Source organism: Ascaphus truei, chromosome 3 (assembly GCF_040206685.1).
Source record: "Ascaphus truei isolate aAscTru1 chromosome 3, aAscTru1.hap1, whole genome shotgun sequence".
NCBI lineage: Eukaryota > Metazoa > Chordata > Amphibia > Anura > Ascaphidae > Ascaphus > Ascaphus truei.
Window position 1 is genome coordinate 188,577,157 of NC_134485.1, and position 20,403 is coordinate 188,597,559.

General features: G+C 46.1%; 1 protein-coding gene across 6 annotated transcripts in view; it reads right to left on the reverse strand.

Moving 5' to 3' along the window:
* REPS2 (RALBP1 associated Eps domain containing 2) overlaps positions 1 to 20,403 on the reverse strand; it is a 425,141-nt gene that overhangs the window by 29,344 nt on the left and 375,394 nt on the right. For all 6 annotated transcript variants that reach the window (XM_075589809.1, XM_075589813.1, XM_075589812.1 and 3 more), the window contains one exon: positions 17,201 to 17,284. In XM_075589809.1, the coding sequence (XP_075445924.1) occupies positions 17,201 to 17,284 (84 nt within the window). The remainder of the gene's footprint in view (positions 1 to 17,200; positions 17,285 to 20,403) is intronic.

The following is a 20,403-nucleotide window of genomic DNA, read 5'->3' on the forward strand; positions in this document are numbered from 1 at the left end:
TGACACGTGACAGCCGCGTGCAAACCTCTATCACAGAAGCCGAGAGTAAGAGGAAAGACCTTTTGCTGGAAACCGCATGGCAGCGCTCAAGGACATCCAGGCATTCATCAAGGTCAGCAAGATCAGCGCAATCTAACGTGGCCAGCGCTACCAAGGCGCGAGCCACCGCAGAGGCCGCACGTGCCAGGGCCGAATATGGTCGGAGAGAGGCGGCCGTAAGGGCAGAAAGAGTGCACATAGAAGAGGAGGAGCAGAACGCTGCTGCTGCCAATGACGCCGCCACTGCCGCCGCCAATGCCACCGCTGCCGCCGCCAATGCCGCCACTGCACGTAGAAAGGCCGAATTAGATGCGGATCTAGAAGCTCTAAGCAAAGAAGAGGACGCCGCTGCCGCCATAGCCCAAGCCGAAGTCTTAGAAGCAGCTGCGAGACAGGACGGCGGGGAGCAAACGTACAGACGGATAGCCTCAGAGGATCCAATCCAACACACTGAAGACTACGTAAGGAGCCTCTTCAGTATAAACACCAGCACGCCATCTCAACATGGAGGGAGTGACTTCACAGACACCGAAGACTTGCTAGGTCCACGAGGAGAAGACGCTGCTCTGTCAATGGTACATGCTGCCTGGGATAGCCACAGCCGCAACAGTGATCCACACGCCAGCGCGCACACGGATGTACCAAAACGGGCTCGCAATCCAGGTACACCCACACGGGAGAACACAGCCCCTCACACTAACCAGCAGCCATCACGCATCCACGCCAAGGAAGAGGCGACCGTACGGACCCTCCCAGCAACTACCTCAGAACATGACCAACACGCCGATGCCTCAGGCCTGACAGACATAGCCAAGTACATGATCCGGCGTGACCTGGTGCAAACAGGACTCATCAACTTTGACGACCGTCCTGAGAACTACCGGACGTGGAAGTTCACGTTCAAGGACGCGATCAACAGCTTGGGCTTCTCAGCAAGGGAAGAGCTCAACCTGCTATTCAAATGGCTGGGAAACGAATCCAGGGAGCACGCGAAGAGACTTCGGACGGCAAACGCGAACCACCCCCAAGTAGGTCTTGACCTAGTGTGGGAAAGGCTAGAAGAGTGCTACGGCAGCCCCGAAGCAGTCGAGGATTCGCTCTTCAAAAGAGTCGACAGCTTTCCCAAGATCACAGCTAGAGACTACTCGAAGTTACGAGAGCTCGGAGACCTGCTGCAAGAGCAGGAGGTTGCAAGAAAAGACCATTCCCTAACAGGTCTCAACGTACTAGACTCAGCTTGTGGAGTGAGACCCATCCTGGAGAAGCTACCCTTCAACCTCCAAGAAAGGTGGATTTCACAAGGTTCCAAATACAAAAGGGAGAAGCAAGTCGCCTTCCCCCCTTCTCATTCTTCTTGAGCTTCATCCGCGAAGCGGCAAGGACAAGGAACAATCCCAGTTTCCTTTTGGGTGCGCAAAACACACACAGTGCAAGCAGCCTGAGGAATGAGAGACCAGTGGTGAGATACGGTAACACTCAAACACCCATCTCGGTCCACAGGACGGACGTGCCTCCCACGACCCAAACTACTCCCGATCAGTCAGTCACCGGAGACGAGGAACCAAGGGACCCAAACAGGGAATGTCCCATACACAAGAAGCCACACCCGCTTAACAAGTGCTTTGGGTTCAGGATGAAGTCCCTAAAGGAACACAAGAGGTTACTTGGAGAATTCAGAGTTTGCATCAGGTGCTGCGGTTCCACGACTCACCTAGCCAGAGACTGTAAAGAAGAAATCAAATGTAAAGTGTGCAAAAGTGACAAGCACGTAACATCTTTACATCCAGAGGTGCTGACACTCCACCAACTCAACAACCCATCCTCCGTAGCAGAGCACGGCGGGGAGGAAGGAGAAGGAGAGCCAACATCCGTCACATCTCAGCGCACCGAGGTTTGTGGAAAAGAAAGCGACAAAATGTCCTGCTCCAAAATATGCCTTGTCGCAGTGCACCCCCAGGGACAACCTGAGAAGGTTATTCGGATGTATGCAATCCTCGACGACCAAAGCAACAGATCATTGGCGAAGACGGAGTTCTTCAACTTATTCAACTTACAAAACAATGCCTCACCCTACACCCTCAGAACCTTTGCAGGGTCAACTGAGACAACAGGGAGAAGAGCAAGCGGTTACGTGTTAGGTTCAGTGGATAACAGAGTGAAGATAGCTCTCCCCACACTCATCGAGTGCAACCACGTGGCCACAAACAGGGACGAGATTCCCACACCAGATGTGGCACGCCATTACCCGCACCTCAGAGGAATAGCCAACTACATCCTGCCGGTAGAACAAGGCGCCAAGATCTTGCTGCTGCTCGGTAGGGACATCTTGAGGGTACACAAAGTTTCTAAACAGCATAACGGACCCCACAACGCACCATACGCCCAAAGACTTGACCTAGGATGGGTGATAGTGGGCAACGCGTGCACTGACAAAGAGCACGGACAAGATTATGTTGAAGCCGCAGAACGGTAATAAAATAATGTGGACACACATCCCTCTCTGAACCATGTCTTGGCCATCTCCAAGTGACAGGAGGGCCAAGTGAAGAGAAAAGACAAGGTCATACCCCTGAGATCAACAAAAACAACCTCACATCGGAGGGATGTGACAATGGCCTAAGATGCTCAGCAGTCCAGACAGCTAAGGATGATGAGTCGATTCCACCGAAGGAAGAAAGTAACCTCCCAAAGGTGACCGACAAAGGGATCGTCCAAAAGGCAATAAACAATCAGACAGTCCTCCTGAGAGCAATGACACAGATGAGATGCACAGCCATTCCTCTCCGCAGAATACCAAATGGCAAAGCAGCCAGCTGCCACGGCTGGCATAGCCCCAAAATATTGAGCCCTGCAGGTGAAGCCACAGTGGCAAAAAGACTGTCCTCTCGCATGTCAAAAAAGAGACAGTCGCAGAGACATTTCACAAAGGGATTTACAAGGACAAAAGAGACCGTTCTTCGTCCTGTCCAAGGAGAAAACAACCTTCTGACAGCAGTCAACAAAGAGACACAAAGGCGTATCACCAGAATACGTGGAGAAGTTCTCGTGCAAGAGGACTGCACCGATGACTTAGGATGCACAGCGTTCCAGACCACAAGGGACGATGATAAGCAAAAACCATCGATGGAAGATAGAGGATTCCCGATGTTAACAGTCAAGGAGCTCATCAAAGATGGACCGGGCAGTTGGGTGAACCCGCTACCATTCCGTTCACCAAGAAAACGCCTTCCAAACAATGGAGGACGTGCCATCTCTAGGTTCACTTTGCACCTTTACGACCTACAAAGGGAACCGGAGACAAAAAACAACTTTGTGGCCTTCATCCAGAAAATATTCCTTACCGGACACACAAAGCCAGCACCTCTAATAAAGAAAGGTGAAGAATGCTGGTACCTCCAATCATCTGGGGTCTACCACCCTCAGGAACCCGATCAAATCCGTGTAGTGTTCAGCCCCAGTGCTCAGCTCCAGGGAGTCTCCCCGAACGATGCCCGCTTTACTGGGCTAGATTCGACAACTGATCTTCCAGGAGTGTCGATCCGCTTCCGCAAGGAGCCGAAGGCCATCTCCTTCTGCCAAACGCCAGGTGATAGAGTGACAGGCTACCACGACTGGCATACCTACAAGGGGATGCACTCTGTAGGTAAAACCGCAGAGACAAAAGGACTGTTCTTCCATAAGTTTAAAAAGAAACAGTGCCAGAGACTTTCACAGAGAGACGTTGTGGTGAACCCAGCTAACCTGGACCGGTTCATCCACCCAACATCCTTTGCTAAAAGACTTTGCCAAGGGATTTCAACGCCAGTGGTACCGGCCGGTATCACCTCGTTATGTGGACATGAACTTTGCATTATTATGTTATGTTTGTTTGCATTGCACATATGTTCCACATATTCAAGTTATATAGTGGTATCTCCAGATACCAGACGGGGAGTGTCATGGAAGAAGAACCACATTTCTGTTTCACCCCCCCCCCTTTCCTTTGCAGTTTCTGCTTGTCAGATTCTCAGTTCCAGCTTCTTGTATTTTGCTCTGTGCACTCACAGTGCTTGTGTGTTCATCATGTATAGGTCTGGGACCTCCTAGACTCTGCACCACTGTAGGGAGAACTGCAGTGGATGCCTGCCATGTATGACAATAAAGAGCCTTAGGCCCCGGACATGTTCCCTGCGTGCTTGCGGAAGCGTGCTGACGCGCGCTCCCGCTCAGCACTGAGCCCCTACAGCCGCAATTAGAGCGGCTTTAGTAGGGGCTTACCTGCGCTTCCGCGCGCTTGTGGAAGCGCAGGTCTTAGGGGAATTTAAAATTCCCCCGCTTGCCGGCGAGACAGGCCGGTCACGTGAGCGGTTCGCCCAATGAGGGCGAACCAGCTCCGTGATGTCACTGGCCCGCCCCCTGCCAGTGACGCGCCCGCCCCTGGCCCGCCCCCTGACGGTCTGTCCCCCTTCTGCCCGATCCCTGCCCCCCTTCTGCCCGATCCCTGTCCCCCTTCTGCCCGATCCCTGTCCCCCTTCTGCCCGATTCCTGTCCCCCTTCTGCCCAATTCCTGTCCCACTTCTGCCCCGATCCATGTCTCCTGTGTGTGTGTGTGTCTGTGTATGTGTGTGTTTGTGCATTGTATGTGTGTGTGTGTGTATGCATATGTGTGTGTGTGTGTGTGTGTGTATGTGCGTATGTGTGTGTGTGTACTGTATGCATGTGTGTGTGTGTATGTATATGTGTGTGTGTATGTGTATGCATGTGTGTGTGTATGTGTATGCATGTGTGTGTGTATGCATGTGTGTGTATGCATGTGTGTGTATGCATGTGTGTGTGTGTGTGTGTGTGTGTGTATATGCATGTGTGTGTATGCATGTGTGTGTGTATGCATGTGTGTGTGTGTATGTGTATGCATGTGTGTGTATGCATGCATGTGTGTGTGTATGCATGTGTGTGTGTATGTGTATGCATGTGTGTATGCATGTGTGTGTATGCATGTGTGTGTGTGTATGTGTATGTGTATGCATGTGTGTGTGTGTGTGTGTATGCCTTTGTGTGTGTGTGTGTGTGTGTGTGTGTGTGTGTGTGCCTGCCTTTGTGTGTGTGTGTGCCTTTGTGTGTATGCATGTTTATGTGTGTGCGTGCGCGTGTTTGCGTGCGCGTGCGTGAATATATTTATCAAAGTTGCACAATGTTAATAAATAATTTATTCTCACAACATGTCTTTTTTTTAATTTTTAAAATATTATATAATACACACACACACACACACACACACACACACACACACACACACACACACACTACAGTGATACCCGCCTCCCAAGCGCTTGCTGTCTCCTCTGTAAGGACAGCAAAAAGCTCCTGGTAGAGCGAGCGGCAGCAAGCGAGAGCGAGCAAGCGCCAAACACGGCCAAGGCCTTATTCTACTATACACTCCTGTCTGAGTATCAGTCCTTGAGCAGGAGGGAGAAGAATGCAGTAGTGGGGGCTGATTTCTGGATACCCTGGGACCCACTACGGCTGGAGGCGCTGAACAAGAGAGAAAGAACTACAGAACAAGAACCCAAGCCTGTCCAAGTCTCTACTCTACCGCAGACAGCTCAGTATCTCCTGCACCAAACACGTAGTGCACCACACACACGTAGCATAGGCTGTGCAATTTCCCAGAGGGGGGCGGGGGGAGAAACAGTGCTACACATACATACATACATACATACAAGTAGGGCTTCATGATTTTACTGTACGCCATTCTCAAAAAGGTAAGGGATTTTAGTGTCTGAAAGAATATTGGGATGTTTAAAATCCCAGTTTGCTGTTAAGTGAACACCCCCCCCCCCTCCACCCCCCCTCCCAATAAGTCACTGCTGCTTAGCGGGGAAGAGTTCGGACACTTCTACACCGAAAATGAAGGTGTTGGATTTAAGCTTCTGTCACACTTAAGCCTAGATTCACTACAGGTCAAGAATTAAAATAAAATTGGCGTTTCTGGTGTTTAAAATAATAACTTTATTTCATATAGTTCTTTTCTCCCATATGCGACAATTACAGTATAGTGTGCATATACTAAGCACACAGTATGCAAGACATAGGATTTTTTACAGAGATTCCCTACCTAGATGAGCTTACAATCTATTATTTGTTGCCTGAGGCACAGTGAAACAAAGTGACTTGCCTAAGGTCACAGGGAGCTAACACCGATATTAACCAGGCTCCCCTGCTTCAAACTCAGTTTTATTGTTTTCAGTCAGTGCCTTTACTCACTGAGCCACACATTCAGCCTCCTCCTTCTTAAAGCCAATTTTATTTATCAAACCATTCACTGAAGCAATATTAGCAGCAGTGATAAGGGGCTTTTTACAGGGGGAAAAAAGTACATTTATGGAGCACACCCTGGGCTGTTAATACATAACGTTTAATGCAACTTTCAAATAAAAACTCACAATTACAAAATGAATGGTGACAATAGTGAAGATACACAAATATGTACAATTAAAACACGGGAATGTATGGCTAGCAAGAGTGATGTATGTTGGAGGTCTTTTTGTCTGAAGGACACACATATGTAGCCAATTGTGGTTAATGCAATTGCACTAGTGGTGCAGATCCCTCATCTACTGTATAAGTATCTAGAATTAGCAGTAGTGAGCATCCATCATTGATGACTCCCTGCATATTTTCACTATGCAGACATCATTTGCAAACCTATAAGTAATAACATTGGCTATTAGTTATCCCTTGATTGGAATCAGCTATTGTGGCTACAATTGGGCAACTGTACTGCCACTTTAATAGGGACAAAGCAAGTGCAACCACACACTGACAATCATCACTAGGTAAATCCAAATGAATGTTAATAAAATACAGTTCTAACAGGCTGCTAAATTGCAAGACAACCCAGCTATAATAGTAGTCATTTATACAGCGGAGTGATGTGTAGCTCATACCAATAGTGTATACCATGGGTGAGCAATATTTGTACCCTGCATCCCCTATGGGTTCTCCCTAGCACCCTCATCACCCTGTCACGTTGTCATAGCAATGGGAGTCACGTGAATCCGCGGCGTCATTTGATGTCTCGTTGCCATGGCGACATCGCAAGAAGCCGTCTGACCCAAGGTAAGTGAAGTTACAGAGGCCATCGCCGTTCCCCTTTAATTGAAATGGCTTGTGGCAGTGCGCAGGGCCTCTGTAACCGCCACCCACCCCCCCCCCCCCCCATCCCGCAGAGAATCTCGCGCCCCCCGTGGGATCTGCAAAGCTAAAACGCCTCAATATGCTAGGACCACGTGTGTCAAATTGCTGTAGCTATAACCAAAATGCAGCTCTAACTGGCTGCCTACTTACTCATGGCAAAAATAGAACTATACTGGACTATACTAGTAGTCGCAATTAAGACATAGTGAAATGGGTAATAGGTAGGCTTGTAGTATAATAGTATCAGTATTTAAAAGTGATCATAGCAGATCCACGGAGCTATACCGTCAGCGACCAAAGACATTCATAGCCTGCACTTTCTGTTGTGACGTCAACAGTTCTAAATATTGTGGGATATACTAGATCTGCTATTTCATTAAAGGCTAAGATCTCATAATCTACAGAGAAGAGAATGCAGCAGTCACAATGATCTGGGATGAATAAAGCAGTTTGTAGAAAAACCACAAAAAATGTATCAACATTTCTCCAAAACCGAAAACACCTTCACACTGACGGATGTCGATTATGACAAAGGTAAAGGCAGTTTGTGCTAAGAAAGAGTTTTTGGGGTTGTGTAAATGCCACTGAGTTTCAAATTGCTCAGATAAAAGCTCCACATCTTGATACAAATCTAAAAATCTGTCTTTGGGGTGAGCGAAACTGTCAAAATGAGTTTCCTGGAATTCCGCATGGAGATTTCATACTTGAAATCAGGGCGGATTCATTCATCATTGACTACAATCCAGACAGATTTTTTAGAATCCATTTGCAGATTGTTAAAAAGGAAATAGAGCACCTTAATTGCCTTTGCAAATGGTGCCAACTTCTAATTTTCAGATTAGAAGGTAGAGAAGCAGAAAACTATTTTATTTAATTGTTGTGACATTAATCAGCAATAGGTAATAAGAAATCTATACTTGGAATAAAAAAAGTATTTACATACTGTATAATCCTCACTCGTTACATAGTGTTATATTTTGCATGTATATATGCACTTTGCTGCAGATACGTGGAAAGAGAGAGTGTGGAATAAAAGTGGTTACGTGAAAGTGACATGGTAACTCTAGATTTGCAAGCAGATATTTTGGGAATTTGAATAATTTTTGCAATTCAGGGTTGTGCCCAAGGAGCACATATTTCTCATGCACACCAGCCAAGCAATTAGTTATCTCTGTCATATACACCATTGTGAGGAAAGTGATCAATGTCATGCACTACATCTCCTGAGGACAATGCATCAAAATGATGATGAACCCTTTGAAATAGAATACAGAGACAAGGTGTTACATTACTTTTGCTTGTCACTACCAGTACGGAGAAGGCACTCTTGGCTCTACCATGAAAAATATCCCATATGACATGCTACAAGAGTAGTATTATAAAAGACCTTAATGCAAAGAAAAGGCAGATCACAACCAAAATTAAGAGAAAAAAAATCCTTCCACAAAATGTATTTGAATATGCTACATATTATTTATAGCAAGACATATTGAAGAGGCCTTACTAAAATAAATGAACATTATGATATTATGGGTGTGTGATGGTGATTTTTTTCTGGCTACCACTGGGACAGAGAGAAATCCAATTTTTATTAGTGGTGCAGATTTGGAAGACAATGTGAGTAGCAAAATTGGTGGGGGCCTTTGGGCTCGTTTTTTGTGGCACATGCACTGATCCAATAAATATTTTTATCCTGGGACCCACTCTCTGGCAGTTCTTCTTTTTACTGTTGTAAGTAGTGCTCCAACTCTCCTTCACTTGTTCGTCCAGATTTGGAAGACAATGTGAGTAGCAAAATGTGTTGCCATTGTCTTAAAGAAATGGAGGTAGAGACCAAACCGTTGATCACTAATAACAATAAGAAAATATACAGTATGGAGGAATGCTTATATATTTTTTTAACTATATGCAGCTAAATCTCTATGTAGAACCTCTGCCTGCAATATTATTAAATTGTACCTTTCTCACATACTGTAGATCTACCATTAGTAGAGATGTACATACATTTTGCAGAATCTGCAAACCATTTAAAACGGACCCGTGGTTTAGGGAGTTTTTTCTTGAACAAATGTGCAACCCCAGTTGGGACAGTTTCACACATCTCTAGTCATCGGTTTAATTCATATCTAGTGATTATGAACGGACATGGATGGTGATGAACACCTGAGATGTCCCATAACATGATACACTGAGGAAAAGGAGAACATGAGACTACCTAAACTCTTCATGTCACAGTGTACATTTTGGAAACCTAATGAATAGTAAGAGTAGTTCAGTGTGGGGCATGTGCCCTCCTGCTAGAACGGACAATATTTAACCCCTTGAAAAAAACATTTTAACACTAAGTAAAGACTTCTTACCATTTTGGGGATGGCCTGTGAAATGGGTTCACAATGAAACGCAAGGGAATGAGGCTTACATTTTTAGTGTTGCAATATGTGATAAACCTACCTACTACATAAATTCTCCTTGTTTACTCCCTTCCTTCCACTGTTGATGTATTGTAATACTGTGTATTTAAGTAATAGAAACACATATAAAAACGCATATACTGTAACTACTGTACTTTATGTTAATGCAATGTAATCTGGTAATCTGTTCATGGCCAATGCTTAGGGTCTGATATTGTGATGAGTATTTGTTTTTTTAAATATCACATTTTCATCATCTCGTTATCATGGTAATACTCTACACTGAGAGTAATTCTAGCAGCAAAGGGATGGACACAGTGGATTTCTTTTAAAATAACCCCTTATTGGAGTGCTGGCAGAAGAGGCCATCAGCGACATCAGTGTTGCCAGCTCCCACCAGTCAAAGGAGAGGAGGACGACCGACCATCTGACTGACACACAAACCCCACCCGTACCAAACTTCTGTGCCCCGGCTCCCCAAAGATCTCATTTTCTTCGGTCAGGGGCTGCGAGATGCGGGTGCTGTGTCCCTGCAGCTCCGCCAGGAGGAGGAGAGGGGGGCTGCTCCAGGCCGGGGGACTCGGACAGCTTGTGTCCGGTAACGAGGAGGAAGGCGGCTGCGGGTCGGTGGCGCTGGATCCCCTGGTTGACACACACACACTCTCTCCCTCCCCCTACAATGAGCACCGTCGTCATCACCTACCTCTTGCACGCCGTATCCCAGCAGCACCGCCGGAGGGAGGAAGGAGTGGGGAGAGCGTCAAGCGCACCATGTCCCTGCAGCACCGCCGGAGGGAGGGGGGAGAGCGCTGAGCACACCATGTCCCTGCAGCACCGTCGGAGGGAAAGGGGAGAGCGCTGAGTGCACTGTGTCCCTGCGGCACCGCAGGAAGGAGGGGGGGGAGAGCGCTGAGCGCACCATGTCCCTGCAGCACCGTCAGAGGGAGTGGGAAGAGTGCTGAGCGCACGGTGTCCCTGCGGCACCGCCGGAGGGAGGGGGGAGAGCGCTGAGCGCACCATGTCCCAGCAGCTCCGCCGGAGGGAGGGGGGAGAGCGCTGAGCGCACCATATCCCTGCAGCACCGTCGGAGGGAAGGGGGAGAGCACTGAGTGCACCATGTCCCTGCAGCACTGCCGGCTCAATTAGTGGCTCAGTATGACTGAGCCCTTAATTGAGCCAGCTGTGCTGAAGTAGAGATATCCTGAAAACCTGGCTTGTTTGCGGCCCTCGAGGACTGGAGTTGTCCAGGCCTGATGTAGAGGTTCTGATGTCTGGTACTGCATGCCACTATATTTCTTGTAAAACGTCAACCAATTCCTTTACTCTGTTTCCCACCACCTCTATGCATGCTGTAACATTTCAGTCAACTTCATGTTCAAACCACGCACCTAGTTTTAGATTATATTTTTATATGTATATCTTTAATAATATAATGCCCACAGCTGTACTTAGTGATTTACAAGAGAAAAAATACAGTACAGGGAATTATAATACAATAAGTGCAAGAATTAAGATCAGACAATAGGAGAGGAAATCACTGCCTTGGAGAGCTTACAATCTAAGTGGTATGATGGGAGACTTACAGAGACAGCAGGTGAGGGAATAAGTGCAGTGGATGGCAGTGCTTGGCCTCAATGGTTAGTAGGAGTGACTGTGGGTGTGGGACAGTAATATCACAAGAGAAGCTGCACACCACAAAAAAAAACAAATAAGATACTTGCTGATACCGGTGCTCCTGGTTCAGGGATATCTGCCTAGAACATCCAACATTGGAGAGAGTAGAAAGATCCAGGGCAACTTCGGATTTCTTAGAAAAATGTATTCAGCACAAAAACACAACGTTTCATCCCTCCTTGGGGACTTTATCAAGTGACTGGCTACTCTCTCCGGTGTGGGACAGTAGCCATGAGTCTAGGTTATTGAAGCGCTTAATTTAAGAGGTGAGTTTTAATGTTTGACTTAAAGGTGGTGATTAGCGTATACCTAGTGTGAGGGAGTTCCACAGGTAAGGAGCAGTGAGGGAGAAAGGTTTAAGGTGAGAGAAAGCAGTAGAGGTGAATGGGGTGGAAAGAAAATTATGGGTAGAACAGGAGATGATCACAGTGAGAGATCATAGCTTAAATGTAAGAAGGAGCAGATGATTTGAGAGCCATAGGCCGCGTGTATAGCGCCCGCTACACGACACATGATATCACCCGTTGCCGTCGCCACCCGCGAAAGTTGAATTTCGCTTTGCAGCGACGTCACTAGCGACCTGGCCATTGATTGGTTCAGAGGCTGTTGCCACATGTCAAATTTGACCGGCTACCAAATTTTTGGTCGCGACGTCGCTCCCGTCGCGCTTATTATAAGCGCTTGCGATGGCAACAATGCATTTGTTTTGGATCGACGCCGCGTCGCCGTTGCAAGGCGCTATAAGCGCAGCCTTAAAGTTAAGGAGGAGAACTTTGTTGGTGACCTGAAACTTGATGGGAAACCAGGAAAGGGAATTAAAGAGGAGATGAGCAGAGAACGTTATGGGAGAAAATGAAATTATTCTAGCAGCAGCATTTTGGATAGATTGCACAGGAGAAAGCCAGAGGCCTGTTAGCAGTATGTTACAATAATCCAGATGGAGGAGGATAAAGGCTTGAATTAGAGTTTTAGCCGTAGCTTGACAGAGAACAGGGCGGAACTTGACAATATTATGGAGAAAGAAGCGACAAGTTTTAGCCATGTCCTGAATGTGAATGGAGAAGGAAAGGGACAAGTGAAATGTCACTCTTAGACAACATGCAGCCCATAGCCAAGTGGCCCATTATAAGTGGCATGTCTACTGAACAACTGAAGTTAAAAAGGAAGGAACTCTTACCCTAATGGATCTTATCCTTCTTCTTTCCTCAGGTAAAAAACCATCTCTAAATCCTCATTAAAGCCTTTGCTGTGTATATTATATAGTATATGCAAGTGATCCAATGCTAGGTAAAAACCATATTTGAATGCTGTTTTCTGTCTACCCCTAATCAAATTAAGTGTTGCCACCTAGGCAGGGAACACCCTGTGTAGAAAACCATTTGTTTGAATGTGCCTCAGATGTGCTACTGTAATTAAGCAGACAGAACCACACTGTCAGGTGACTTTTTAGGCCTATATAAACCCAGTCAGAACAGCTAGTCTGCCTGCAGCCCATATCCAAGTGGCCCATTATAAGTGGCATGACTACTGAACAACTGAAGTTTAAAAGGAAGTGAGGAAGAAGTGAGGAAGAAGTGGACACCCCAACAGGCCCTGATTCCTGCATTTGAACTACGCTGGAAAGGAGGATATCATCAATACCAGACTGCATCATTACTGCTGTGATGCTGCCTTTACCATTTATATTTGCTGTGACTTCACTTCTTCTCAAATGATGCACTTCTTTTTACTAGCCTCAGTATGTCTCAAACTCTATTCATATATCTCCATCTCTCCTTCCTTCACCACTTCTCAGTTCACATGAACTCCTTTCTTACCTGCGCCCTCTGACACCACACAGCTATATCCCCTGCACTAAAAAAACACCCTTACAAATCATCCTCACACATCCTCTTTCTATCCATGCTTCTCCTCCTTGCTTCTGGGGATATCTCTCCCAATCCTGGTCCCTGTCTTATTCCTACATGCGCTCGTCCTCGCCTGCCAACTGCAACCTCTACTCCTTCTGGTGTCAACCCCTCCAACCTCATACCCATCCCCTGCCACCCTCCCTCCTCTCTCCCTTTCTCCTGTGCTCTTTGGATTGCTCGCTCCCTTTCTAACAAGTTCCTCTCTGTGCATGACTTCTTTCTCTCTCACTTCCTGCTTCTCTTTGCTATAACTGAGACCTGGCTCACTCAGTCTGACTCTGCTCTGGAAGCTGCCCTCTCCTATGGTCGCCTTTCCTTCACCTACACTCCGCGCACTGATGGAAGGGTGGAGGCGTGGGGCTCCTGCTCTCCTCTCTCTGTCGTTACCGAACCCTTCCTATTCCTCCCTCTCTTGCTTTTCCCTCCTTTGAGGCTCACACTGTCCAGATTTTCTCTCCTCTCCCTGTTCATGTGGCGGTCATCTACCACCCACCTACCTCTACTCATCCCCCTTCTGCCTTTCTCTCTCACTTTGAATCCTGGCTCTCTTTCTTCCTCTCCTCAGACTCCCCTGTTCTTCTCCTTGGGGACTTCAATTGCCACATTGATGACCCCTCTCTCCCTTGGGCTTCCCGCTTTCTTTCTCTAACCTCTTCTTTTGGCCTTCAACAGTGGACTGCAGCCAGCACCCACAAGGATGGCCACTACTTAGACCTGGTTTTCACTAAGAACTTCTCTCTCTCCGATTTCTCCATTTCCCCTTTTCCTCTCTCTGACCATCATCTCATCTCATTCTCTCTATCTCGCTTCTCCCCTTCTCCACCTCCATCTACACCCCGGTTCTGCAGAAACCTGCGCTCTATTCACTTACCTGACTTTGAGTCCACTTTACGCTCCTCCCTCTCCTCTCTCAGCTCTGCTACAGACCCTGACAACCTGGTCAGGAACTACAACTCTGTCATGTCCTCCTCTCTTGATCTACATGCCCCACTTTCTCTCTGCCGCACTCCCCCTTCTAACCCTAGACCCTGGCTAAATTCCCACACACGCATGCTGCGTTCCTCCACTCGTTCCTCTGAACGCCTCTGGAGGAAGTCTCACACTCTCGCAGACTTCCTTCACTACAAATTTATGCTATCCTGTTTCAACTCTGCCCTCTCGCAAGCTAAACAAGCCTACTTTTCTGCACTAATCAACATGCACAAGTCTAACCCACGTAGACTGTTCTCTGTCTTTGATACTCTACTCAAACCACCCTCAGCTGCCTCTCCTTCCTCCATCTCCGCTCAGGACTTTGCTGACTATTTTAAGGAAAAGGTGAAATCCATACGTCAGAACATCCCCTCTGTTTCTTCTTCCCATCCTACACCTCTTCCTAACTCTCCTCCTGCCTTCCTTGACTCTTTTTCCACTGTCTCAGAGGAGGATGTGTCGCTGTTGATCGCCTCTTCTCCCTCTACCACTTGCCCTCTTACCCCATTTCCTCCCATCTCCTAAAACCTCTTGCTCCTACTATAATCCCTACGCTCACACACATTTTTAACTCCTCCCTCTGCTCTGGAACCTTTCCATCCTCCTTCAAACATGCAACAGTCATACCATTACTCAAAAACAGCAAGCTTGACCCTACCTGTCTTACTAACTAACTATCGACCTGTCTCCCTCCTGCCTTTTGCCTCTAAACTCCTTGAACGTCTTGTATTCTCTCGCTTGCTCCATTTTCTCAACACCTATTCTCTCCTAGACCCTCTACAATCTGGCTTCTGCACTGCTCACTCCACGGAAACAGCCCTCACTAAAATAACTGACGACCTCCATGCTGCCAAAGACAGAGGTCATTACACTCTGCTCATATTACTCGACCTCTCTGCAGCATTTGATACTGTGGATCACCCTCTTCTCCTTCACATTCTCCATACTCTTGGTATTCGGAACAAAGCTCTATCCTGGATCTCATCCTACCTCTCCCATCGTACTTTCAGTGTCTCTTCTGCTAACACCTCCTCTATTGATCTCTCTGTAGGGGTACCCCAGGGCTCTGTCCTGGGACCTCTTCTCTTTTCTCTGTACACACTCTCTCTAGGTGACCTAATAACATCTTTTGGGTTTAAATATCACCTCTATGCTGACGACACACAAATATACTTTTCAACACCCGACCTTACACCTGCTATACAGACCAGAGTTTCTGAATGTCTCTCTGCTATATCATCCTGGATGGCCCTCCGTCGCCTTAAACTCAACATGGCTAAAACAGAGCTCCTCATACTTCCTCCCAAACCTGGCCCTACTACCTCCTTCCACATTACTGTTGGAACTACAATCATTCACCCAGTAGCCCAAGCACGGTGCCTAGGGGTCACACTCGACTCCTCTCTCACATTCGCCCCTCACATTCAAAGCATTTCTAAAACTTGTCGCTTTTTCCTCCGCAATATAACAAAGATACGCCCTTTCCTCTGTTGCTCGACTGCTAAAACTCTGACTCAGGCCCTCATTCTCTCCCGTCTTGATTACTGTAACCTCCTGCTGTCCGGCCTTCCTGCCTCTCACCTGTCTCCCCTACAATCTATCCTAAATGCTGCTGCCAGAATCACTCTACTCTTTCCTAGATCTGTCTCAGCATCACCCCTCCTGAAATCCCTCTCCTGGCTTCCAATCAAATCCCGCATCTCACACTCCATTCTTCTCCTCACTTTTAAAGCTTTACACTCTTCTGCCCCTCCTTACATCTCAGCCCTAATTTCTCGCTATGCACCATCCCGACTCTTGCGTTCTGCTTAAGGATGTCTTCTTTCTATCCCCTTTTTATCTAAAGCCCTCTCCCGCCTTAAACCTTTTTCACTGACTGCCCCACACCTCTGGAATGCCCTTCCCCTCAGTACCCGACTAGCACCCTCTCTATCCACCTTTAAGACCCACCTTAAGACACACTTGCTTAAAGAAGCATATGAATAGCACTGTGGATATTCTGAACACATGATACATAAAGCTTGGCCCCCTGCAGACGCACTTACCAGAACTCCCTCCTACTGTCTCTGTACGTTCTCCCTACCTACCAATTAGATTGTAAGCTCCTCGGGGCAGGGACTCCTCTTCCTTAATGTTATGTTTATGTCTAAAGCACTTATTCCCATAATCTGTTATTTATATTATCTGTTATTTATTTGATTACCACATGTATTACTGTGAAGCGCTATGTACATTAATGGCGCTATATAAATAAAGACATACAATACAATACATGTTTGACAACAAGATAGATGGTAGAACCATTTACAGTAATGAAAAAAGGGGCTATTAAGCAATATTTAGGTGGAGCACCATCTCTGTATATGGAAAATGCATCCCAGCAGTACCTTAGCTCAGGGGTGCACAAACTGGGGGCGCGAGGTTCTCTGGGGGGTGGCGCGGCGGTTACAGAGGCCCCACGCTCTTCCCGAAGGCATTTAAATGAAATGGCAGGGGGAGCGGCGAAGGCCTGTAGCTTCCATTACCTTGGCTCCGGTGGCCATTGGAACGTGACGTTAAATGACGCCGCATGTTCTCGTGATGTCGCGTTGCCATGGGAATGTGACGTTGTGACATCAGAATGCCGCAGACAAGGTAAGAAGAGGGGGGGGGGGGTGCGCACGGGGAGAAAGCCGGCAGAGGGTCGCAGGGGAAAAGGTTTGCGCTCCTGCCTTAACTTGTGGCTCAACAGAAATGCTACATTTTCATTTTAAGGGAAGAGACAGAGGATAAGAAGAAAAAAATTACATGGTTCTTTGTCTAGATGTCACAGATTGAAAAAAGCAAAGAACAATGATTTCAGAAAAGAAGAAAAAAGGAAAATTGTAGTGACAGCCATCATGATTCAACTTTTCAACATTTAATTTTAATAACGAGCTATAAATATTTCTATAGAAAATAGAAACCTGTAGAAACAAATATAGACAAATGAACTTGCTTGTGAGAGATAATACAGAGCTTAAGACATTCTGATCTTACTTTTTTGGCGGGGCTGATCTCCTCTGTCTGCGGCAGGATTTTATTCGTCTGTGGGTGTAATTCAATCTCTGCTACTCGCTCGCTCTGTGAAAACAAATCAGTTTCTTTTGCTACAGTGTAACCAGAAAATGGCTAGCAGGCAGGTTTGATTAAAGGCGCAACAAACTTTCAGGAAGAAAACGAGAACACTAGAGGGAACAATTTAACCCCTTTAGTGATGAAGTGAAATGATCACCCTCTATCCTTCTCATAGCTGATCCCCCTCTATCCTTCTCATAGCTGATCCCCCTCTATCCTTCTCATAGCTGATCCCCCTATATCCTTCTCATAGCTGATCCCCCTATATCCTTCTCATAGCTGATCCCCCTATATCCTTCTCATAGCTGATCCCCCTATATCCTTCTCATAGCTGATCCCCCTCTATCCTTCTCATAGCTGATCCCCCTATATCCTTCTCATAGCTGATCCCCCTATATCCTTCTCATAGCTGAATCCCCCTATATCCTTCACATAGCTGTGAAGATTAAACAATATTTTATGCCATTATTATCAGTAATATTTGAACATATGTGAATTACAATGAAAGAATAACATTAATAATTAATTACAACACAATATAATTAGATGTTATCACAGAAAGCCGAAGATGTCCCTGTAAAGTGTTATCACAAATATATCTTGTTCCCATTTGATAAGTTTATTGTTATTACAGCATTTTATGAAAGAAAAACTGACAGATGTCAAAGTGATTAATTCTGTACCAAACGGCAAAAACAAGTCAAAATGTTGCACTTGCGCCGATTAATCTTGAGGCCCACCGCTAAAGTCTAAGGCTGAGCTCAGACAGCAGGCGATGCGGCGTGCGCTAACGTCCGTCGCAAATTTGGGTTGTGCGGTGGGAGTTTTCAAACTGAAATCTCCACCGGCGGCAAAGTACAGCGTTGTCGCTGCGACATTTTGCCGGCACAACCCAAATTGAACTTTTGGGCTACAGTCGCGTGACGCGAGCTGGTGCAGCCAATCAAGGCGAACCAGCTCCGTGACGCGTTCGTTACACGCCCCCGCCACGCCCCCAAATGCCGCGATCTGGCTCCTGCTGTTTGTAGCAGCCTGTCTGAGCGAGCCCTTAGGCAAGAAGAAAACAATCCTTGAAACAGTTCTATGGAAGCTGAGCTTACTATATTTTTATTCTTCAAAATATATAAAATGTTAACTGTTTTCTTTTCAAGATCAATGTTTTCTTTCAGATTTTAAAGGCTCACAAGAGATTTTTTTTCACAACAGACCTATACATTTTGCAGTACACCCAGTGAAATATCAATGTGCAATTTCTCATTATACATCCTGCTCACTTGATTTATTCACTTTCTTTTCTATCTACTTCATTTTTTACTGCACCCTCTCCTTCAATAATGTCACCTACCTTAACTTTACTTATAATTAAACATAAAACTCTTAGCACGGTCAGCGCCAGCGGGGCCGCAGCCTGAGTGCGCGGTGCTTGCCGCTTTTACTTGCATAAATAAGTATGTGTAAGTCCCCACTCACGCGGTGCGCGCGCACGCACCCTCACTCAAGCTTGGCGCTTGAGTAAACAAAAAATTTTAACTTTCAAGCGCGCTCAACTTGCACACAATGCCCCCCCCCCCCCCCCGCGCGCTTGCGAAATAGCCAGGACACTCGGCGCTCATGCTTGGAGAGCTGGTGACATCATGAGCGTGGTCAGCGCCAGCGGGGCCGCAGCCTTACTATCAAACATATCAAGCTCAACCATCTCAAGCTGTATTCCTCTCACCCAGCTCTATTAAAGCTGCAGTTCAAGGTGCTGTTTTTTTTTTTTTTTTTAAATATATTTTTTTCCCATTCAATATATGCATCAATACAATCTGCACACTGACAAGTGATTAGCGAAGCTGCAGATCGATCCGTTCTCCTGTAATCGATCGCTTCTCAGGGTTATTTAATTCAGTTCTTGCACAGCATTGTGGGCAATGTAGTCCTGGAATATGATTGACTGGGCAGTTACTAGATACAATTAGTGCACTGCTAGAGATAGGTTCTAGCTCTTGAGCCCCACCCTGTCAGAAGGGTGCTGTCACTTTGGAAATACTTCCTACATTAGAAACATTAAAAATGTAATTAAAACTTTTTTTTTTTTAAATGCTACAAGTATTTTCTCATAGTACAGAACTGATTTATTAAAAAAAAACACATGTAGGATATTGCTTGAACTGCTGCTTTAACTTCCTGCATGTCTGCTGTAAGTGCTACCTAATACCAGCCTCAAGTCGTCAATGTTGCTTCTACACACTGCACAATCCTAGTTCCCGAGGGATGCTACCACTGCACTTTATAATGCCAAAATGGTACATGCACTCTATACCATGATGCCTCTATACAATGCAACCCTTATACATAAACTCAATTCAATGCTATCTCTATGCCTGTATGGTATCAGTTCCCATAAGTGTAGTGCTGCCTTTATGCACTGTCCAATATATACTGTACATATTCAAATTGAGGTGTAGTTGTAAAAGTTCAGGAATCAAAATGGTGCAGATGAGTGAAATTCAGCATATGACATATTAGTAGTATGGAAATTAATCAGACTGCATTTTAACAACTTCTGGGTCATTTAGAAAGGACTCATTTAACCTCCAGTGGAATAGATTGCTTCTAGTAAAAGGGGCTGTTAGGGTCAAATCAAGCGTGGCTGACCAAGTAATTAATCCAATTCTCGATTGTAGTGTAGCTTTAAGAATATTTTTAGACATTAGAACATAATCAAGCCGGGAATAAGTCTGGTGGGGGGTTGAGTAAAATAAGTAATCCCTCTGACCTTGGTGTTTAGCTCTCCAAACATCAACTAGAGCAAATTCCTTTACTAGTTCCTTGAACTTTTTTGATGTTCTTTGAACTAGGGTGGAGTGAGCCTAACCTGGTGTTGTAGGCTTATCTAGTTCTGGGGATAGGACCATGTTCATATCTCCACCCAGAACCAGGGAGGACAAGAATTGGGGTTTGACTGACTCCAGTACCTTCCTCAGAAATTCAGCTTGATTGTCATTTGGTGCGTATACGTTAATAAATGTTACTGTAGAGCCCAATAGGGATCCATGTATAATTATAAATATGCCTTCTGGGTCTGTAAACACTTTCTCTGCATTAAACGGGACTCCCAGTTTAATTAGAATAGCCACTCC